At 42.8% G+C, this 24,233-nt stretch overlaps 1 protein-coding gene across 7 annotated transcripts in view; it reads left to right on the top strand.

The window, feature by feature from the left end:
• The first annotated feature begins 11,139 nt into the window (after positions 1-11,139).
• grin1a (glutamate receptor, ionotropic, N-methyl D-aspartate 1a) overlaps positions 11,140-24,233 on the top strand; it is a 43,527-nt gene continuing 30,433 nt past the window's right edge. For 2 of the 7 annotated variants that reach the window (XM_030085414.1, XM_030085413.1), the window contains exons 1-3: positions 11,142-11,962; positions 16,603-16,737; positions 17,576-17,752. In XM_030085414.1, coding sequence (XP_029941274.1) covers positions 11,714-11,962; positions 16,603-16,737; positions 17,576-17,752 — 561 coding nt within the window. In that variant the 5' untranslated portion in view covers positions 11,142-11,713. Of the gene's footprint in view, positions 11,963-16,602; positions 16,738-17,575; positions 17,753-24,233 lie in introns of all 7 variants that reach the window. The other 5 variants (XM_030085412.1, XM_030085415.1, XM_030085416.1 and 2 more) reach the window with 5 other exon arrangements.

Below are 24,233 nucleotides of genomic sequence, written 5' to 3'. Positions count from 1 at the left end.
CATTGTGCTGCATCGCCCTGGAGACGCAGCTGAGCGCTCGCTCTCATGGAAGCCTGATGGCAGGGCTGAGCGTGATGCTGTCCTGCTGCTCCTCCTGGTGCTGCCGGCCTGCTTTCTGCACACAGTTGTCGATGTTGTAATGCTGTCAGTAACGGCTAAGCTTGTTATGTGGCTGAACTGTTGTTATTGCTGCGGATAAACAACCTCTCCGCTCTTTTAACAAGCCGCATGCGATATGCACCGAATAATCAAACTCTGGAGAAAACAATGTTGATATCTTTGGGTTATATAATCTGTTCAGTCACTGTTTTGCAGTTTGTGTTTATTCTGGACGTCTGTATAGTGCAGAGAGAATAGCTGATGACAGTGGATTGTGCAGCGTTAGTAAAGCACTGGCGTTAAACTCATTTTAGTTCAAAGTCTCAAACAACCCCATTTGTTCTCAGTTTTGCAAGATCAGTGAAATCTTTGCCTAAGAACTCATAAATTCCAATAAATCCAAACAATACTTTCTAAAAATGTTTAATGCGCTCTTGAAAATCTGAATAGGGAAAAAAAAGGATCTGTTGTTTCGGGATGTGAGTCAGATGTAGCTGCACGTCAATCCTCAGCTATTTCAGAACCATCTATAAATGTCTGTCCTGTCGTCCTTTTCGGCTTATTAGCCAGTTATTTTCTTTATCACAGTAACAGCATAGCTGCTGTTCTCCAGTCAGTCACAAGTTTCTCACACACTCTGAACTCTTTCTGTCAAATGATGCTTCTCTTGTCCATATTTTTCAATTTTTAGCATTGAATTTTATTTCCTTACAACTTTTTAAATCGTTATTTCTTATGTTTACGTTATTTCTGTGTTAAATCCAGTGAAAGTGATGGTAATGGACTTTTTTTTTTTCCTGTGGTACCATAGCTGCTTTCTTTTGCCAAACAGTGACATCTAGTGCTGCCAGATGGTATTTACCAATATATTGTATGAGTCTCTCTTTCTTTTTTAATGAAAATGTAACCGTATGAGAAGCCAAATGGCTTGAAAAAAGCATGACTGACAGTCTAGAAAATACTCACAAATCCATTCTCAGCAGATTCATCTGGGGTCTTTCCGTGTAAGAAAACTTTAACCAAGCCTTCTGCTCTGATTCATCAATCTTTAAACTGTGTTCTCACCTTGTGGTCTGCCTCACCCTGCAGGAAACAGGGCAGGTGTGTTTGCTTTTAGATTAATATCTCCTGTTCCTCAAACTGAGATCAAGGCCGTGGTCTCCGTTCCAGGAGCCGTTCTCAGAAATTTGCATTTTCAAAGTGTGTTTCATGGAGCGGAGAGGGTGTTTCGTGAAGTTGTGGTTGAAGTTTCAGTTTAAAAAATGGTTTAAAAAGAACAGAAAAAGTAAACCTGACTTTGTTGGAAAAACATATATTAATATCTTCATCCCTTCATTCAGCAAGAATATGTTGAATAAAGTTACTTATTTTATTGAAACTGAGATACGGTTAGAATGGGACGAAGTGCCAAAATTTGTAAAACTTTTTTTTCAACTTTTGTGCTTTTTTTTTGTATCCACATCATGTTTGGAAGTGTGTGTATATGTTTTGTTTTGTTTTTTTCAATTTACTTATGTGAGTGTAATTTAATTTTGCATGTGCAGTTTTTTTAGTCTCCAACATGTTTTCTGTCTGGCTGCCCGCACGTTGCATGTTTTCACTTTAGTGGTGTCAAAGTGCTCTGAAATTTTAATCGCAGCCACTGTTGGTGACGAGCTGCCATGCGAGGTGTTCGCCCACCGCCGGGACCGACCTGTGACTCACTTTTCTTTATAGCTGCACATCCTTCAATTACATGATGGTACACTACCATCTGATTGGAAGCAGTTTAAAGAGGAGTAAGTTTGGGTTAGGTGTTAAATCCATTTTATTAAATGAAGAGACAACTAAGTGAGTACCTCTTAAAGTAAACAAGACTGTTAATGAACACATTTGGAGCTGATGAACAGTGACTCTTATGAAGGTTTTCTGTATATATTGATTACTTTCTATCAGGGATGCGCTCATACCAGTACCAGTGTCCGATACATCTTGAGTACTTCTGAAAGTATTACATGACGTGATGCATCAGCAACATCAGGATCAGGCAGACAAGACACGACTGGTGAAGCCCGTGGTTTAGAGAGTCTTTGATATCAATGAGAAAGACAGAAGTAAGACAGACGATTAATCGTGTTCTGGCAACACCAGTAACATAATCAGCAGTGAAATTTTAGTATAGTACACCCCTGAAACAATGAAGAAAAACTAAACAAAACACTGCTGAACAAAGCATTTTTTGCATTTTAGCAGTTTTTTTATGATAAAATGTTTTATGAGAGAGTCTTCTATCATGGATATTGTTTCAAAAGCACAGTTATTGTTGCTAATATTAGTTTTTCTTTTTCTCTTTTTCAATTCTTGATTCTTCCTTTATGCCAATAATTTGCTCTGAAAACATGAATAAGATTTCTAATGAATAATCCATTTCTGATTGCTTTGAAAGAGAGTAGATCTCAAACAAAGCAAACACTTAGTATCTGAGAAGGTGTTCCCCTGATGAATAGCAATTGACCTTCTACCGAACCTTTTTTGTTTTTTAACTTGAATATTTCTGTTTCCAGAATGTAGAAGTTCCCTCTGCCATGTTTTCATTACATCCGTCACCCTCTGACTTGTTCCTCTGTGGAGTGACGCAGCTTTCTGCTGTGGAGGTTAATGGAGGTTTGACTCTGGATCAAAACTCGTCAAATCTTTGCCGGTCTGCGATTGACTTCCCTCTCATGAGAAGCGCTCCGGTGCTCCGTGCTGCCACCGCCGTATATTCTTAGTAACAAGAAAGCCGGGGCTTGATCTACTTTCATAGTGCGCATGAAGGGAAACGTGGCCCTGCAGTCTGAAGCCACATCCATATGACTCATCCAAAGAAAACGCAGGTGATGCTGGATTTCTTCACTCATCTGAGAATAAATTCAGTTTATTTCCTGTTGTTTTTATTTATTGAATCATACAATAAAACAAATAAGCTTGATGCACACTGTTCAGTATTGATTTCAAGACTTTCATCCCATCCTCTTCTGATCATCTTATCTAAATCATACTACATTTTCCCTTTCAGCATCCAAAACCCCATTTTATGTTTTCTATCCCTGAACAGCAGAAAAACCCCACCTTTGAACCTTGTTCTTCAGGAGTTTCCTCCCATAGTCAGGTTTTTCTTTCCCTCATTGCTCATGGTTGTGTCTTTTCTATTAAAGCGCTATGATGGCTCTGTTGCTGTTGTTCACGTTCCATAAATAAAGCTCAATTCAACTGAATAAATACACAAGTCCTTTGTAGAAGGCTTAAAAAACCGACAGTATCCCGGTTGTCATGGTGGTGGTATTGAATTGCAACCTTGAGATACCTTGAAGACGTTCTATAGCAGTGAGCTATAGCTATATATATTAGCATGGTTTGAGCAGTAAGAGAATCGTTCATGCACGGGAATTCATCTCCATCTTCTTACACTTTCTTCATCCTGGAATTATGAAGAACTTTGAGTCAGTTTGTTGATATTTATCAGCTCATAATGTAGAATGGAATGGGATTTGAAATTCTTGATATTTAAAGAAAGCATCCAAAAACCGCTTTTCCTTCTCAAGCATATTTTACCTCTTCATATGATTTCTATTAGAGGCATCACTGATCACTTAGGCCCCGTTTACACACCATTTCAATTGAAAATACATTGTTTCAGCATTTTCATTTCAGAAAAGTTTCATATTTACATGACAACATCCTGAAAACGAAGTCTCTCTTCCCAGAAACAGCTGAATCAGATGTTCACGTTGGAATGCCATTACAATAACATGGACTGGGAGTCATGACACTCTGGAGGCCGCCATCTCCGCCATTGTTGTTATTTTCCATCTCCTGGAGCATGTGCTATTCATGAATTATATTATACATTATATAAATATACATGAACACATACATTCATTTTACATGAACTATTCACTACGCTGGAGGTGCGCATGCATGGTAGCAGCGTCTCTGCTTTCTACTCGGGAGTGAGCCCGAGTGTTTCCAGAAAGTTCCACTTTGGGAACTGTTTTTGAAAAGTTGCGCAGTCAGTTGGTTTTGGGCATCGTTGTGGTGTAAACAGACAACCAAAAACACACAGAATGCTTTGAATTTTCAAGACTTTACTGTGTAAACAAGCCCTGAGTTTTAAAAACCATTGTTTTATGTTACACAGAAATCCTTATGACCTTTGCAAAAACATGTATTAAATGTTGACCTTTTGCTTTTTTTGCACTAAAACAAAGGAAATCCTTTAACATGTTGAGTATTTGTAGGTTTTGATGCTATCAGTTTATTCAAATAGATCAATAGGTCAGTTTGTTGCTAATGAAGTAAAATAATCTTCACAAGTGAGAAAAAAACTGACATGATTTTTTTCGACACCTCAATTTCACATTTCAGTCAGAATTTCAGTGGATAATTGACCAACATCAGTGTCTTTGTTATTAGATTAGATTAAAACAAGTTTTGTTTGCCTTCCTAGTGGAATATGCAAGACGTTAAAAACAACCCAAGGTCCCAATTTATTTTTATCTATCTTCAGTTAGCATGTACACAAAAACCACATTAAAACATTCGGAAAATTTGTGAATAATGCACTACGACTTTATATGAATGATTCAGCAAACGGGTTTAGCAAAAATCAGAACAAACTGGGAAAAATTTGGAAAAATTTCCCATTCAAAGAGGATAGAATTCTGGTGGAAAACACACACAAAAAAAATCTGTTTTTACTACAATAAGGCTTCGCCATATGTTTCTGCCTCTGTTCATTATTTAGGTGTGAAACAAGTTTTTCCTATCTTCAGCCTATTTTAAAATGTAAGCCTTTAAGCTTCTCACATTTTCAGCTGATTTGGTGTTCCTCTTCCTCTTCCTCTTCCTCTTCCTCTTCCTCTTCCTCTTCCTCCTGACTGCTTGCTGCTGCCTGTCCTCATGCCGTTCACCTGTGTCTGATTGTCTTCATGTGGCTGGGGGGGTTTATATTGTGTTGCTCCTGTGATTTCTGTGTTCCTTGTACTCCAGGCTTTTCTCTGTGTTCGGATTTTTGGAATTGTTGTCTCAACGGTATGACTTTGTTTGCTGCTTCCTCCACTTCACAGCACACAAAAACACTGAATCATCTTGCTCAGAGTATAACATTATTTCTGAAATATCCATTTTTTATGTTACCATTTATATTTTTCTGATCTCATACGATGTTAGTCACATTTCTCTTTTTATTGATAGACTTTTTTAAAACATTAAGAACCTGACGTACTACAGCTTTACACAGATGAAAATGTGGGCCCACTCAAGTCGATCTACCGGCAAGACGTACCGAGGCTTGAACGTGGCAATCAAAATAACTCACAACATCCATTTAACATGTCGTTTTTAGCTGACCATATGGAAAACATAGGAAATCCATTTGCATGAGATGTAATTCAACAGTAAATCAGGTCCCCAGTGTCCAGTCTTTAAATCCCATGTCATCACGCTCACATTTGTTTTCCAGAGATCAAGTCCTAACACAGACTTGGTTGACTGTCTCAGTTTCAGAATCATGTTTTTGAAGCCGGCCGGCCTCTCTGATGTGACACAGAGAATCGATCCTCATTGATCGGGCCCGCCGCTGCACCGCCGCCCCGCGGGGCTCCGCCGCTTGTTGGGGAGCAGAGCCGGAATCTAAAATCCGGAAGAGCCGCTGTGTTCTCTGCTGCATGAATACTTCAGCTCGGGACGAGAGAGCGAGCGAGCGAGCGAGCAGCGAGGGGGGGCTCACACATCCATAATTTATTTCAGGCCTTCACACTACATGAGAAACACATCAGATCGGCAGGCATCCATCTGCCGATGGCTCAGTGAGGCAAACCACATCCAAGTTCTCGTCGGCTCTGTTTATATCCGAGTGCTGACAGTGCGTGACCTGCTTTGCATCCCGCTTCGGTCAGATAAAACCAGCTCCGTGTAACAGCCGCCGAACGCCGCCGGCCCGCTCCTTCCCGCTAAACGCTGCTCTCTGCATTAAAATGACCCTCGGTTATCGCCGGCGGTTTCCCCCCTTTAACGCCATTCAGCTCAGACATGTTCACGTCAAAAAGCGGTCGCGTTTTATAAAGTGTTCTTATCTCGACTAACACGAAGAGCCGAGGCCGCGCCGTTTTTACAGACGGATGCGGAGCTGTCATGCTAAGCGCTAAAGCATGTAGGAGTTCATGTGTGACCTGCTCAGTCTGCTCTGCGCCACTCAGCTCACACTCGGTGGGCTTCATGGAGGGGCGATTCGTCACATAACCTCAGAAAACTTCAACAGTCACAACGCGTTTTGTGTTTTCTGTGACTTACAAGTGCAATTTTTAAATTATGAATACATTAATAGAACATGCGCACCCTGAGCAGAGTGTATTTCTGCAGGTCAGCATCACAGTTCATCTAGTTTTAATGCAGCTTTTTGAATTGTTGCAGCAAAGTAGGTTTATAGAAAATGCTAACACGTTTTGTTTATTCAGAAAGTTGCACATTCTTGTTTTTCAACATCACTTATAAGATTTTTAAGAATAGTAAATGTCATAGAGCATTATCTGAAGGTGTAAACAAGATATTAGCTATACTAACAGATACTAACAGACTATAGCCACAACTTAACTGATTTTGTACCCTTAACTCACACAAATAAATCCTTAAATTTTTATGTTGAGAAATGTACCAAAATTTACAATAATAAGACATTAAAAAGATAAAAACGTAGCTTGAAATGATTTTAAAAAATACACTTAGCTCCTTATTTCATAAACATTAATATCTTAAAGCCATAATTTCCTCTGATCCTCATTTCCTCCCCTTTTCATGAATGTGTGGTGAGCCGCATTTAAACAACAAAGCTTCAAGTGAAATTGCATCATTTTTGCATATTCATTGGATAAAACTTTTGCGTTTATGCTCCAATGTGCCAACAACGTTGGATAAAACTGAAACAGCAGAACCACTGGAAGCACTGCAGTTAGCACGCCAGAACACCAGTTGGAGCTTTTGGTTGGTTTTCTAATGAAACAACACACAGAAGAGAAAACAGTAACAATGGCAAAATGATGAAGCTGGATTGTTATTCCAGGTTACTGTCAGTTATAAAACTGTCAAATCCATGGAGAATATGGACTGGGAGCCATGAAACTCTGGAGGCTGCATGTGCAGAAGAACTATCTACTACAGTCGTGGTGTACGTACGTGGTGGCAGTGTTTCCAGAAAGTCTCATGTCCCCCATTTTCACAAAGTTCCACCTTGGGAGCGGTTCTCTAAAGTTTTTGTTTGCAGTGTCTCTAAACGCCACTGTCATGTAAACTGACACCAAAAAGGCAATGGAAATTTTGCGTTTTCTCTTGAAAACTTTGCCGAGTAAACAGGCCCTCTATAGCACTGCAGGAGGCGGCCATCTTGCTTTTCGCAAACATTGTAAACCGGGAAATGTAACTGTGTTATCTGGTAACTTTCTGAGTTCCCACTTTATTTTCCTGAAACTCTCTCCAAAGGCAGGTGCAGGCTCTTTAACACATGAGGTAGTACATTTGTTTTTTAAAAATGTTTTCCAAAGTGTTTGAATAGGTTATCTCTTCCTTCATAATTACCTGTGCAGCCTTGGTCTGAAGCAGCGCCGCTCACACACACCCTCCTCCCGTGGCCCTGCAGAGGGCTGCGTGGGTGGTGCATGACTCTGTGTTACTTCTGTGTGGGCGGACGGCTCAGAGAGTGAACTCCAGAGTGTGTCCGTGCACGCTCATCTCCGCGTGGATGAGAGCGTATGCGTGTTTCCTTAATCTCTGTGAGCTCGGCTGCTTGAACTCCTCTCCAGAGCCGCCGCCGGACTCTGTCGATTTGCTCCAGCAGCAAACAAGTCTGCTTATTATATAATGGCTGCAGAGCAGCTTGGTCGGGGTTTATTGATGTGTGTGGGCCGGCAGAGGAGGCGCAGGGGGGCTCATCTAATAAGAGGGCCTCCTCGCCATCAGGGCCATCCAATAAGTGGAGAGTTTAATGCAAAGCGGCTGTGGCAGCCACACCGAGGCTGGCAGGGTGATCACCGGACGCTTCTCTCCAGCATTCTTATGTTTTCCAATTATTTTCCGTGCCTCCACTGTGAAGGGGACTTGTTGAGAGTTTTGTTTATTCAAGTCAACAAGCAAATCCGTCTTTAAAAAATGGATGTTGTCCGGGCCGAGCTCCCAAAAGAACAGAGTGTGCTAAAAGTCTGGACTCGGCAGTGCCGGACCAACAAGCCCGTTTCTCACTGCTTCAAAGCTTTAACATTGTGCGAACTACAGAGGCTTCTCTCTCACTTTGAAAGTACATTTTTAGTTTGTTGCCTTTGGGGATGTGTTCCTCCACCACTGTCTGCCAGCTTTACGTTTTCATTACCATTATTTTTCAAAGGCTCCTCTTTACATACGTACTTCATGATGCACAGGAAAAATACTATCACTGAACTGAACTCTCATATGTCCCATAGTGTGGTATTAAACTCTAAACAAGAAAACAGGCTCTTTCCATGTGGAGTTTGCATGTTCTTCCTGTGCACAGATTAGTTTTCTTTGTACACTCCGGCTTCCTCTCATCGTCTGATTGATTAGCTTTTTTTTCCTCCGCTGGGAAAGACTCCAGGTCGAGATGAGCTGAAATTCAAAAAAGAATATGGATGGATGGAGAATAACTTGCCAGATAGTTCTACTTAAAAGAAGCCAAATAGTGAAAAGATCCCAACAGGTTTTCATGAAAATATCTTGTAACATAAAAAGCACCGGGCCTCGAAAAATCACTGCTCATGGAGCCTTTGTATTTTTCTACTTTTGTTGCCATCAAAGGTTATCTTATGGTCAGAATTTAAGGTCCAGATGTTCAAACACTGATTTAAGAACTGGTTATTATGCCCTTTAATCCCGCAGTAAACAATCAGGCTTTACTGGATTTGCCTCATATCGTCCTGGAACATTGCCATTATCATCATGGCGGTCAGAACTGTTATCACAGCAAAACAAACACACAAAATCCGAGTTTAAACCTGCCTCTCTCAGTAGTTAGTGTGTTTTTTTTCCCACATCGTCCATTTTAATGTCAGTTAAAACTGTGACTTTTCATGAGACTGTTTTTAATAGACGACAGTCTCACAGATGAGTCCATGATCAAGCTTGAGCTGCAGTTCTTCATGAAATGCTTCGCTTTGTCCAACTCTTAGGAATGAAAAACTAAATATGCCTCTTTGTCTTTATGATAAAACAACAGATTATGCTCTTTTTTAAGCAGCTGTGGTAATGAGCAGGATTGTATTTTTGATAAAATGCTGCCTCAGGATATCTAAGTTTTACCATTCTAAATTTGACACTGAATGCAACATCTATATTATTTGTAGTGGAGTTTGCATGTTCTTCCACAATGTCTCCAGCGAGCCCACACTGAGCATAAACCACATTGTGCCCCCCTCCCCCATGCCCAGCCCCTCCACCCAATTCTTATTGATAGCTGAACGCAAGATAACCTTTATTATATCATCACATTAAAAGATTAGTTTTCCCTCCAGTTAATAGTTTTCATCAAGATCTCTTCTTGAATGTGCTCATGGAGGGCGTGACCCACATTATAAGAAGCACAGGGTTAAGTGATGGCTCAGATCATCTTCAGAATGTCCTCTTCCCCTCGTTCAATGTCATCTGGAATGAAGCTGCAGGACCCCTCGACCCCACTCTGCATGAGGACGGTGTGAGGCCTGAACAGGAGCGACGAGAGCTGAATCAGTGTGTTCAGATTCTCCGTCTATTGTGGTGCATTAATCCTAAGACACCTGTCTTCTCCGTGTCCTCTAAACTGCACATGCTTTGGGGTATTTTTCATAGGTTGTCCGAACTGATCCAATCATATTCGGCAGGCTCATTTCAGAGACACACACACAGCCAGCAGCCGATGAATGTTGATTTTCTTCTGCCTTGTGATTAATTCATCAGCTCACTCACTGCAACACACAGAGTTGTGTGATTCATAATTCACGGCAGCGCTCAAATTCTGGCCTCATTTCCAGACACCTTTTTGCAACTGCAGGAATTGTTGACACTGAAAGTTAGAATAAACACGGCGCCGCTAAACACCCCCAGGGGAAATGTCTCAAATACTTCTTGACTGTCGATCAGGAGAATAAAACACAAAACTTATCTTTTCAATTACCTTGTCATTTTTTCCGTACGCGTCCCGTTTTGTTGTGGTGATTTGTTTGGACGCGCCCTGCTGTGATGAATAAACTCACTGTGCTACAGAATATTTCCTCCCCTTGAATATCTCCTGTGTGTGTGTGTGTGTGTGTGTGTGTGTGTGTGTGTGTGTGTGTATGTGTGTGTGTGTTGTAAAAGAAAAGAGCTTGTTTCCTAGGTAACCAGGGGGTTGATTCAGCTCATGTCTTCCTGCTGCAGGGGTGCTCCTAACAGTTCTTTAAACAGAGGGGGCCCGCGGATGATACAACACCTACCATAACTGGCAGTGTGCTTTCACTCCGCATCCCCGCACGCATGATTTAAAGCTTGAGTGGTGGAGTAGGGCAGAGAGAGAGGGGGAAAAGACGGATGGTGCTGACAGCCGGAGTGATAAACGAGCTCTTCCAGAGGTTGGTCCAGTTTATTCACCACAGACTCCTGCAGGTTGGAGGTGAATAAACTGCATCAGAGCAAGTGTTCATGCCTCAACTCTGAACCCACCCCTGTTTAAATAAAGGGGAGACTCTGAAAATAATGATAATAAATAAATAAAAACACTCATCATCATCCTCATTATCTATCTGCCCTGGCGCGCAGCAGCACGGCTCGCATGGCAGCCTGCAGGTATGCAACCTAATCCCACTTTACAAGCAAAACAGTGATTAAGTGTATTTTTAATAAGTGGAGGCTGCATTTTTCATGCAATCATCATCATTAACATCATCGGAATCAGCAGCAGCAGCAGCGGCGGCTGCAGTGCACGCCAACGCGCAAAAAAAAAAAAAAAAAGAAAGAAAAAAAAAAACCCCACAGTGGGTGAGAGCTGATACGACGGGAGCGCGCCTCGCTGCCTCACCACCATCAGCACCACCACCACCGCATCGGCGGCGCGCATGCACAGCTGTCAGCACCAAGGACAGCAGCCGTTCAGCCCCGGAGCGACCGGCCGAGCGACGCATCGGTGTGAGAAAAGTGCGGACCGAGCGCGCGGAGCGGCGGCTGCAGAGAGCGATACGCGCCCCGGAGAGCAAGCCTGACATTTCCTCTCTCCCTCTTTTTTTTTTCTTTTTCTTTTTCTGACGGATTAACCCTTTCATCCAAAAACCGCAGAGGGTCCGGGGAGGAAGAAAGAAAAATGTGCAGAACGCGGGGTGACAGCCGGATCTGTGATACGATCATGCACATTCCTCCGCATTGCACATAACAGCCAACCTATTCCGTCTTCTCCAGCACCTCGCCTCCCTCCCCTCGCGCGCCACACCGCCCACCTGGATCGCGGCAGTCCGCAGTTCTTGCTTCGTTTTCCCCCCCACACCCGGCTTGAGCCGTGCCGCCGTCCGGGAGCTGGTCGAGCCGACCCGCCACCGAGGAGGGGAAAAGCGACCGGGTCGTCCTGTGCTGTCTGGTGGTCCACCACGCGATGCGTCTGTTTCTGCTGGCGGTGCTCTTCTCGTGCTCCTGCGCGCGGGCCGGCTGCGAGCCGAAGATCGTGAACATCGGGGCTGTCCTGAGCCAGAAGAGGTACGAGCAGGTCTTCAAAGATGCCGTGACCCAGGCCAACCAGGTCTACGGCCGCGACAAGTTCAAGCTGACCGCCATCTCCGTCACGCACAAGCCCAACGCCATCCAGATGGCTCTGTCCGTGTGCGAGGACCTCATCTCCAGCCAGGTACCACCAACACCTCCACCACACAGCCTAATCCGTCAGCTGCCACCCCAGCAGCCCAGCACCTGCACGGGGAGACAGTTTGCTGTTTGTCTGAATGCGTGTTTTAGGATCGAGCTGCTCTCCACGCGTCGTGTAAAGTTTGTGCACCCATGAGACATTTCTGACATGTGCTTTCTCGCCATCCACTTTAAACTGTCTCTTTAAAGCACCAACTGCAAATACACACGAAAAAAAAAAAAAATAGAAGGGAAAAAAAATCCATATCTGCCTCACTGTATGGACTAGTTTTGTGCCCCATTTGGCATCCCCACCGCACTGTAACACACAGACCCACATGTGAGTGCACCTTGTTTAGTTCTGATACAGTCAACTCCCGCAGGATCCATCTGCTTTTACAGACAAGCCCAAAAATAGACGCATGGTTTGGGGCATGTCTCGGATGAGATGGCAGATGTTGTACATTTCAGGATGCGCACACAGCTGCAGATCTACTGAACTGCGAGGAAGCTGCGCAGTCAGGAGTGAAAATGGGCAATACGTCATCTACAATTAATAACTTGGCTTTGACTCTGTGTGTGTGTGTGTGTGTGTGTGTGGGGGGGGGGGGGGGGGGGGTCGATTTGATCCTGGTATACTGTGCTGAAAAATGAGTTAGGTGTTCCAAAGTGGCCAAATTAAAGGACGGAGCCCATTGATGAAAGTAGGTGGCTCTGAAACTCTGCCCTGAGGGACGCCAGAGAGCAGCCACAGGAAAAATGACACATTACTGAATGACGCATTTTCATTTCTTAGTTTGTGCTCAGTGAATCAAAATGATAAAATAAGCTTGATTGTAAAACCATAAATGTAACAGCAGCTGTGACTAGCAGATTACAATTCAAAGCCTGTTATTAAAACAGAGGAGAGATACTTCTTTCATTGATTTTGGATCTCTATAGCAGAACCATCATATGATCTGATGACATCCAGCCTTCAAATCAATGAAAACTCATGGTTTATGTGTTTAAGTTCAAACAGATGCAATATAGTGGCGATCAAGTTCAAAATAAGCTTTCCTTCATTGTTTGATCCAAACATTTTGAAGATAGAAAAGTGAAAGCATTAATCACACTGTTAACAAAAGGTGTTTTTAGTGTTTGAAGTTTGCGTGCAGACCATTCTTAGACCCCGTTTACATGACCAGTAAAACTGCATCGTTTTTTTCGTTTTCGTTTCAGTAAAGTTTTGCGATTTAAGCTACGCTTTGAAAGCAAGTTATGTTTAAACTTCGATGGCAGAAATGGTACAAATGAGGTAGTTTTCACTCATGGCCACTAGTTGGTGCTGTTGTTTGTTTTTGTAATAAAGCCACACACACATACACACAGGGAACATTACGCTGAGAACATTAACAATAGTGAGTACACCGAGTACAAGTTGCATTGCTATTACTGGTGACTTTCTATGACTATTAAACTACCAAGTTCCAGGGGAATATGGACTGGGAGCCGTGACACTGTGGAGGCAAACATTGTTGTTATCTACATGCACATGTGCAGAGGAACTATTTACTGTAACCGTGGTTTCCACTGTCTATAGAGGCTGAGCATTTTCAGAAAATTGTGAGTTCACCCATCTACACAGAGCTGTAGTTTGTAGATGTAGAGCAATTTTGAAAGGTTCCACCAATACAACAAATTTTTTTGCATTTTCACTTGAAGACGATGTGTGAACGAGTCCTCCTTCCGAAGCCAAATGGAGAAGGAGGAGGAGGAGCAGAGTCTCTAAAATACCCCCCAACATATACTGCATATTTTGTTTCGCATCAATAAGTATTAAGTATATTTGATTGAACATCTTATTTCTAAAACAAACTGATTATCCTCTAATGTGATTCAAACATTGAAAAAAAATCTCAACTGTCTCATGCTAGTGGATGTTTTTATTTATAAACATGTCATCAGTCTTGAAAGATAGCCTTTGAGAACTGTGACACTTACTGTTGAGGTTTATTTCCAGCTGTTTTAATGGATAAATGTGCATCGTACATGATTCAGCTCAAAAATGTGTGTAATTTCGATAAATGATAAATCTACACAAGTTTATTTTGTGATATTTTTTTAATGCAAATTAGAATTAATAAAAAAAAAACATCCTTGTGGAAAGATAGAAACCTTTTGGTATTTTTTTCTGTTTGATGATGCAGGGATTGAAACATGCACACGTGCAATTCAAATTATTTAGAGACATTTCCATCAACACATGGATGGGTCAAAAGTTTTTCCATACTTTTTAATAAAATTCATACATTCCAAATAACTAATATTTAGAGTTTGTGACATTGATGTAAACTGGCTAGCCCCAGCCTTTTGTGTCATGTAGTACCGCCCTGCACCACAAGATGGTGTGATGAGTCACTCTCCGCAGGCCTTCATCCACCATTGGTCGATGAAACTTTAAACGCAACATAGCGAAAGCTCTCAAAACTATCACCTTAAAGGCAAGACTCAGGGCAAACCCGACGCGACTGCCAGCAGTGTCACCCAACACGAGCGCGCGGCAGGACTGAAATCATCCATATTGTAGCTCGAAGCAGTGCTCCTCACAGATTCACACCGCACGTGCTGCACATCCAACAAACAAAACATATTCCATAAGTAATATATGGTAAGTGCATGTGTGCCCCTCCGAGGGCCGAAGCACGGCGGAAACACGCCCACCGTCCTCTCATGTGACGCTCGGCGTGGCTTTTAAAAACATTATGTTCATGCATAAAGGGGCTCTTGCTCTCGCTCCTGTTCCACCCACACACACATAATTAGACATAAAAGAGAAAGAGAGAGAGAGAGAGGGAGAGAGAGAGAGAGAGAGAGAGAGAGAGAGAGAGAAAAAACACCCACAGCATCGCTGCTGCTTGGTCCTTTGCTTACAGTAATGATCCTAACTGATACAGGCTTTTAGAATAAATCTGTCACAGCCATTCTCATGTCACACGTTCACCCAACGCATGAGAGAGCTATTGGTCCGAACACACACACACAAACACACACACACACACACAGACGAATGAGAGTAAATCACACCTAGATGAGACTGATGGTCTACGGGCGGACTCTTCAGAGGAGATTAGCTGGTGGGTGAAAACAGTGAGTGAGAGTCGGTGGCAGATGGAGGAGGGGATGCCCGGGAGCAGCCCTCTTGGAAGAGAGACCTCAATTTTGACCCAACCATACGGCCTCCTCGTGCCCAATAATCCATGGATGGGAAGCTGTGCCAACTGCGTTTCCCCCCTTCCTCCACATCCCAGAGGCATTTCTCAAGTCGGGACTTGACAGAAGTTCATTTTTTTTGACTGAGCGGTCGGCCAGCTTTCGCGTCCCCAATGCAGGAATAAGACGGCGAACAGCCACAGATGAATATTAGTCTCTCAGCCCACACAGCGAGCGTCATCCTGACAGAGCGGGAGACTTCTATTGCTCGTCTGTCTCTGCGTTTGAGTTGAGTTCGTCCGTGACTACGATTTTTGTGAAGACGCTCTTGGTTCAAAAATGTTATTTTTAAACTGTGTAACAACGTTTCAAAACAGCAGTTGGACTCGCTGAAAGATGAATATATCGATTTTACAGAACACTCAACTGTAATTTATCTTAAGATACAAAAGCAGACGAACAACAGAGTGAGCTTAGCGGGCAGCTGCCCTCCAGGGCCTCGTATTCTCAGGGGCCCCCGATGCCCCAGATTCAGTGAGGCAGGCCTGTTTGTGTGCGCTGGATTAATTACAAATAGAAACTGGAATGAAAAATAGTTTAATGCAGCTCTTGCATCTTTCAGGCTCTCTCTTGCACAAAGACAAGCAATTTGTGTGGTAAAAATATTGGATAAAATCTTGATATTAGAGAAATGCAGGCAAACCTTCTATAGCTAATAATGTTTTTCATTGTTCATGATATCAAAGTGTGAAGTGGCTGTTTTTATAGTTCTTTATGTTGTTTTTGAAAGAGTTTCTTGATTATAACAGTGCTCGGAATGGTCCTTTAATCAGCTTGGATCAGCGCAGAAAAGAAAAGTGATTTCAATCAGAAATCATGAATTAATTTAAATTCTAAAGACGCTCTAAATAACTAAAATAGTTTATATGGCTCCTTTCTTGGAGCGGCTGCGCTCTGGCTGCAGGTTCTGTCGTCTGACCTATAGGACCCAGAGAAGGAGAGCGACCTCTGTCTCCAATGATATCCTGAACTGTAAGGGGTTAATAACATTAAGCTCCATATTGTCTCATGTGCAATATTATAGAGTTATCGTCAGCTGAAATCTGACTTTTACTTTTACACTGTAGAGTTTTACCACTCTGCACATTCTTCTGTTCATTCTACAGTTTTAATTGCTGCTGTTTCAATATATTTTTAACTGTTTGCTATAGAAAATATATTTCTTTCTCCTGTGTGTTTTTTTCCAATATAAATTCTGATTCCGATGCCATTTGTATTTCCAGTCTGACTGAACTGAATGGGTCTTTATCAGACTTCTGCAGGGTTTGATGAGAGAAGGGAAACCAAACAGAGACAGGGAAAGCCTGCAGCGCGTCTGCGGTCTTCATTAGTCTGTGAGGAGCTGGGTTTGATCCCAGTGTCAGACTGACGAAGCGTTGTGTATCTCTGCAGGTCTACGCCATCCTGGTGAGTCACCCCCCTCAGTCCAATGACCACCTCACCCCGACGCCTGTCTCCTACACCGCGGGCTTCTACCGCATTCCCGTGGTCGGGCTCACCACCCGCATGTCCATCTACTCCGACAAGGTGAGTGACGGATGACGAAACCAGAGAGAGAGAGAGAGAGAGAGAGAGAGAGAGAGAGAGAGGGAGGGAGGAAGAGAGCAAGGAGTGATGGAGGAAGAAGCTCCCCCGAGGCGCCTTCAAAAGCTTCCTAGATTAAACGTCCCATCACTGTCCATTAGTGGAGCTGTGATTAAATGGGCCTCTGGCTGAAATTTGAAAGAACATCATTAATAATGCCGCCGACCTGAGTTATGTTTTTATGAAGCACAATCCACCGGAATGAAACTTTAAAAGCAATCGCATAAATAAAATGCCACAGACTCAAATAGACCTTAAGTCGAGTTATCAGAGTGTCAGAATCCATGATCTCTCCGGTTAGGGGGAATCGGACACATTAAACCGAGGGATTAACGGAAGCATGACGGGGTTTCTGCACGGCTGACGGGCCGATGAATAATGGATTTATTTGAACAGGATGTTTACCCACTGGGTTTGACATTTGTTTCCTTCAGAGAAGAAGTTTACAGTGTTTTCCAGAATAGATTCAGCTGCAGCTCAGGGCAAAAAACTAAAAATGAAATAAATTAAAGAAATTGAAATTGCTCACTTTTTTGACAGATTTTCCAAATGTGCCAGTGTTTTCTTTGCATTTTAAAATCTCTATAAATGTTTCGCTTTGGTTTTGGTTGTCTCATTTGTTGCTATTTTCACCATTTAATAAATTCCACCAGTAAAACAGAGCAAGAAGACAAGTTGTCCCCACACTGACTGTTTATTGCAGAGAAAAAAAGTTCTGAATCTGATAACAGTGTTAATCTGGAGCGTTATCTCCTGGATTTCCCTGCTTGCCGCTCCGCAGAGCATCCACCTGTCCTTCCTGCGGACGGTCCCGCCCTACTCCCACCAGGCGCACGTGTGGTTCGACCTGATGCGCGAGTTCAACTGGAACCACATCATCCTGATCGTGAGCGACGACCACGAGGGGCGGGCCGCCCAAAAGAGGCTGGAGACGCTGCTGGAGGAGCGGGAGACGAAGGTGAGACGCCCTGGCCGCCCCGGCCGAGTGCGTGAGCATGCGTGAGTGCGTAAAGGCTTGTAGAGCTCAGAAGGTCTTCTATGTATGTAACTTCCTTTCTGTTGTGTGGACACATCTCTTTCTCACCATTGTGTAAACATTGGCTAACATTCCTAGAGACATCAACAGCGTCTAATGTGGTCTAATCTGACGAAAGTTTGTATGTTTATTTGCTCATCTTCACGTTGCTTTTCGCCATAGTCCAAATTATCCTGTGTCTATCCACACTGGGAGCCAAATAGTGGACTTTAACATGGGGCTTTGCAAACCATCACAGACGGAGGCGGTGAGGTCCTTTGCAGGGGCCGCCGTCCTGGTACTGCAGTCGCAGTTTGCAGCATTCAGGACATCTTTCTTCTTCTTTTTTTTTGTTGCTGCTTTCTGAAATACCGCTGATGCATCCATTTTAAGTATAGCTCAGAGCTGTGTATGTGGGTCAGTGAAATGCTGATCTTTGAACCAAAGCAGACTTGAGTCTGCGACAATGCGTGCCCTTTAGGAAAAGAGCGCGAGTTACAGAGAGGGAGGAAAAAAAAAAAAAAACAACAACTGCCATTCATTTAATGGGATGAAATCACCTTGGGATACATGGGGTTTTCTTCTCCTTCCTCCTTTATTCGCTGTGATGCCGTGCCCTCTCTGGGAGCTCTTTGCTGTAATTGTGTGTCGCAGCGAAATGAGTCCCGATTCAGAGATTTAATTAAATCAGAGGCCGAAAAGAAGCTGGATATGACACTCACCCGAGGTAATCTACACACGGCCGACGAAGCTGCTGAAACCAGGAGAGGGAGATCGGTGTTGGCCACCGATGGGAAAACACTGCTCGTCCATGTGAGTTTAAACATGAACAGTGACATGTCATCTGGATGTGACTCACATCCTGCATCACATTAGAGACATTTCTACATTAAAAGCCTTTGATGGGAATCCAGGAAGTTTCTTTCCTCTCTGCATAATGTGAGTTTTTAGCTCAGAATAGGCCCATCTGTGCAACATTCAGTCCCATAATAATGCTGCTCCGCTCTGCTGTGAGCCTCTAATGATGAATTCATTTTGCTCTGATTGCCATGTCTTTTTGGGGCATTTTTTTTTTTGGGACGCCCTGAAAAAGATTTATGCAAGAATCCTTCCAAATGCATGCAGCAATAACTACAGGGAAGTGCCAGAAGCTTAAATATATGCAAATGATGCGTCTCATATTTTTAGAACAATCAGCAAATATCATGAAAAGACAAAGTAATAAGAATCTGTTCATCCAAACTGTGTTTATCATAAATAAACTACATTACCATGATTCTCACCACAGTGTTAACAATGGGGACGCACCGATACCGATTCTTTAATATCAGCCTGTAAACTATGTTCTTCCAAAAGCTGTCAAGGCTGTTTTAGGTGTGTGTAGCAGCAACGCAAAGGCTGTATGGAGGTGATTCACAACAATGCATAGCTTCGCAAATCTTTTGCGTATGAGGTATAAATGAGGTTTTAGAGTATTTAACAAGAACTCGTATCGGTGCTCGGTACTGATAAGTAGCTGAAGCTTTGTGCTCAGACAAAGTGGTCTCGGTTTGTCCCCAGTTTCCAGCAAAATCAGAGCCAATCGGAAACAGGTTGCAGGTCGTTAAACTCGCTTCGGTCTCCTGGATGTTTGTGCGTGAAGGAAAAAATTCACAAATATATACAAAATATCAGCAGAGTCTGAACAGATAAGCTAATTTTTCCATAAAACACCAAAAAAACTGAACAGCAGCGAACTAGTGTTTAACATGATTTCATTTGAAAATAAAAATCCAAAGTTGGCAGTAACACACAGGTTTGGCAACAGTGCACTCCTTTTGGTAACATCGTAAATCAGTTTCATGGATTGGTTAGTTCAGTGACTAAGCTTGTAAACTGCGTTCTACAAGAGGCCTGGTCAAATCTTTGAGAAATGACATTTAAAATAACACAAAATTATCCATTTCTGTAGTTTGATCTCGCAAGATGATGATGTACACCTTATGCCATGCAACGAGATACATATCTATTGTCACTTAAAGAGAAAAAAATTCACTGAATATATCTATAAACGTTTGTTTTTCTGCATTGTAAGCGATAGCGTTCTATTGTAAGTTCATGACCGGTTGAACGCGGAACTGAAAACCCATCAGCACAAACCAAGTGCAGTCAAGCCAATGTGCGAAAGAAGTCATTTGAAATCCAAAATCAAACTTCAAAGCTAAGCAGAGTCGATAACTTTGACTCTCAAAAGTAACAAATTAATATCATAGTGTGATATTTATGATATGCTGAAATCATCCACTCACATTTTCCTTTGCAAGTCTACAGCTAAGACTGAGTCCTGCAGGTGGGAAGCTTTAGAGTGAAGCTTTACAGTCAGAAAAGAACCTTCAAATATTGAGAAATAGACAGTTACTGGAGTTATATAAAGATAGTCATACAAAAAATACATCAGAATAACGTGTTAACAGAAAAATCTTGAAGCTTGCAGCTCATCTGTTGGATCAGACGACACAGGCAGGCCTTAAATCGCTCAGTGTTTTTTAATTCCTTGGGTGAATGTTGGTGTTCACTGACCAGGATCAGCCCACATGAGCTGCAGCTTGGGAGATACTCTCACCCACTACATTGTGATCCATGTCAAACTCACTCAAATCTGTAAGCGTACCGGTTTTTCTAGCATGCACCGCGTCAACTTCTGGCAAAATGTTCACTTTGCTGCTTAAAATATCTAATATCTAACAGCTGCCATGAAAAAGAAATCATCAGTGTCATTGTAGTGCCTGATCAGCACTTGTAGATGGATAACTAGTCGCTAAAAATAGAGGAAACGATAATAAAAAGTCTTAAATCAAGCTTAAATAAAACATTCATTTCAGGGTTTCCAACTTGCAGCTGTGATCAGATCCTCGGGCCGTCCAGCTGCTCGCAGTATAAAAGCTTCTGTCAACCCTGATACCCCAAATCTGTTTTTCTCCTTGTTTTATTCGCAGAGATCACCTCCTTCAATAAACAAGAAAAATGACTTGTCAGGCCACCGTCGGCTGTAATGACCAAAATAAACTGTTTATGTGGTTGACAGTGAGATTAGCATTCAGAGCGGCTCGCCGTTCCATCTTTCCCTCCGTCAGCGTGACAGGAGAAACAACGGCAGCAGGGATTTGACGCCCTGTTTTGACAGAGAGGGATGTTGACTGACAGCCAGGAGTTAAACCCCCAAACGAAGCCGGGGTCAGCCCGAGCGAGCCGCCGCTTCGGGCCGCCGGCTCCCGACGGTTTGTTTATCTCAACGCGGCGCTGCAGATCCGGAGAGAGAGGCCTCGGAAGGTTTCCACGCTGCGGGTCCACCGGGAGCCCGGCTGCAAAGGCTCGTGACAACCGAGGGCCGAGCTGCAGCAGCGGATGTGCTGACGCGAGGAGGTTTCACTTCGGCTGCAGGAAAACATGCCGAACGTTTGTCTCTGGGCTCGTGGGCTTTTAGAGCTCTGGGTTTTGTGTGGAACTGAAACAAAGTGTGTTGTTTTGTGGCTCCTGGAGACGTTCTGAGCTGCTTCCAGAGGGTCAGACGGAAGGTTTTGTTGTTTGTTTGTTTTGACCAACATTTAAAATCAAGGCCAAAATGGAAAAAAAAAAAAAAATCAAGGTTAGAAAACATCTTTAGCAACTTGGTGGTTGCTAAAACGTTTTTTAATAAATATGAGGAAATGGTCTTCAATAAATATAGAAATAAGGTACTGCATTAGGAGTATGCTCATTTCTTATTTTAAGGATAAAAATGCATTGTGCTGAGTGCCTTTCCTTCATAAATACTTCATGAACTGTTTAAAGTACAATACCCTGCCCTAATAATATAGTGAAGCACACAGTTCTCAATTTTTTTCAGGGAAAGTGGGGTTCAGATCCAACAGTTCTCGATTTGTTTGTGACAAAAGAAATAAAGAAAATTTTTATCACTACATTGAGATACCTTCTTACCCCTCTACAGGGAAACACCTTTGGTTTTATAGATTTTCTTTTCCACTGTTGCAGGTTTTTGAATTTAATGAAGATCTTCAGAATGAATTTCCTTTGACATTAATGACCTAAAATAAAGTGTTAAAGCCTCATTATTCTAAAATTTACATTTGAGGTCAACCAACATTTTGATTTATTTAAAAAAAAGAGACTCAATGTGCAAATAATGAAATGTTTTGTAATAGCATTAAACATTTTTTTCAAATTTTAAAGCAACTGGATTGGATCACAGCAACAAAAGACATTCAAATCAGAAGTTGTATTTGTTGTTTTCATGATATTGGTCAACATACTGTGAGACGTGAGAAATTTTTAAGATTTGTGGATTTGATTCTTGGTGTTTCGGCGCGCTGGGCGGCTGCTTTTAGCTCTGTGTCTCCTCTCTGAGTCGCCGCTCCTCCGTCGCCTGGGCTGGAAACGCTCTCACAGCTCCGGTGGTTTCAGGGACATGAACCCGGCTCGGCCGTACGGATGAAGGAAGAGCAGCGTTGATCTTGCTAATGCTGCATGTGGAATTATTTTTAGCCAGATGGGAAGTCTTTAGTGAGCTGTGGGATCGCGGTCAAGGAGCGTCTGTCTACGGTGGACTCACTGTGACACAATGTGAAATATTAACGTGCGTCTCAGGATGCAAAAATAGAGCCCTCAGAAACACTATCCAGGAATAAAAGGGAAGTTTTTTTTTTAATCTCTGTGTCTCCAAATGTCTGCACATATGGAGGGACTTCTTCATGATCTCCATGAAATCTTAAAAAACAGGTTTCAGTTCATAGATTGGAATCAGTTTTAGTCTAAAAGATCTTTATTGAGGTTTGTAGAGCACGTATAATCCTCACATCCCCTCCAACCGATCTCGCCCTCATTAAATAACCATACAATTGGTTAAAAATAACACACAGAAATATTTGATGAGCTTCCGTCTTTGAAAACGTCACAAAATCTTTCCATGAAAGGTCTGAAACAGGAGCAAGATCACTGCCTGTTACTGTGATTCAAAGTAAGCATGTTTTACTCTTGGAGCTATAATTGGTTACTGAGCCAGGGTGTCAAATGTGTGGTCTGTGGACCATAACCAGCCCACCATGGGTCCGGTCCAGCCCGCAAGAAAGATAATGGCATCTTAAAAAAAACAATTCTGAGATTAGGGGCAAGAGAAAGAGCACTGTTACTCAGAGTAACGAGTCTGAAGGATTAAAGACATTCTTCACATTTATTTACAGAGAAAGCGTCCACATACTGGAAGTTTTTTTACTTTATTTCAGCTGTAGTTCGCATAAAAATGTGTTTGCTTGTGTTTTTTTATTTGACTTTTTGGCAGTACTGTTTGATGAACCCCTCAGGAGGAGGAATTTCATTGACTGAAACTGTTTCTATAGCTGTAAATTTCTCAGGTTTCCTGCCTTCCTTGTTTTCGCCTTGTGGTAAATCGTCTCGTCCGCTGCGACCTGCGAGACTCGGCCGAACGGCGGGCTCGATCCGCCTCGACTTTGTGAAGGGAGCCGCTCAGATCCCGAGTGCACTGAGGTGTGAGCCGTGCGGCCTGACAGCTGCGCGAGAAACGCTGCCAAGCAGAACGAAGCAGTATTGTCCTGTAAAATGGCTCCCTGTGTCGGGCAGGACTCCAGAGAGGCTCCGGAAAACCACCACAGCCTAAAATGGTGACTGTCTGAAAGTAGGTTAAAATACTCTTGGCCTCACAGAGCCAAAAAAAAAAGAAAAGAAAAGAAAAAACAGTAAGTATAGAGCAGAAGTGCTCTTTTTAATCCTAAAGAAATGGTTTTGAACATCCAGTGTTTCACTGCAGAGGTTCCAGTTTGTAAGAGATTGTTGATAAAGGCAGCTGATCACTTTGAATTGCTTTTTAAAAACTAGTTCACAAGTATTACACACCCACTGTTTACGACTAAAATGGTGAAAAGATTCAGGCTCTGTTCACACGACAACACTTTCATAAAACAAATGCAAAATTGTGTTTGGTTTCGTGTGTCTGTTTGCACAACAGCAGCGATCAGAGTCAGTGAAAATGCAACTTTTTGAAAACAACCCCGCAAGGTGGAACTCGCAAGTGCTCGGACGCCATCGCCGTGGAAACAGCGGAAGCATGTGCGGTAAGACAATGGCGGCCGGCAGAGTGGCGTGACTCCATGTTGATATTGGCATGACCCTGACAGCAGGCGGCCATCTTTGTCACTGTCCGTCGACTCGTGCAGGTGCAGATGAAACTCGACGCCACAGCCGCAGTGCACCGTAGCGCCGTTTCAGTCTTCAGAGTTGCAGAAATGTTCCAACTTGGGAGCCGCTCTCGAAAAGATGTGTTTTCACGCATTCCTCTGAGCACTGCTCTTGTGTAAACAGGCATCCAAAATACAGGGAAAACCTTCCATTTCCACTTGAAAATGTTGTGCAAACTGGGCCTCATTTGAGGTTT

Source organism: Salarias fasciatus (genome assembly GCF_902148845.1).
Source record: "Salarias fasciatus chromosome 7 unlocalized genomic scaffold, fSalaFa1.1 super_scaffold_4, whole genome shotgun sequence".
NCBI lineage: Eukaryota > Metazoa > Chordata > Actinopteri > Blenniiformes > Blenniidae > Salarias > Salarias fasciatus.
The sequence above is the reverse complement of the archived record's forward strand: the minus strand, read 5'-3'. Positions and strand labels throughout refer to the sequence as shown.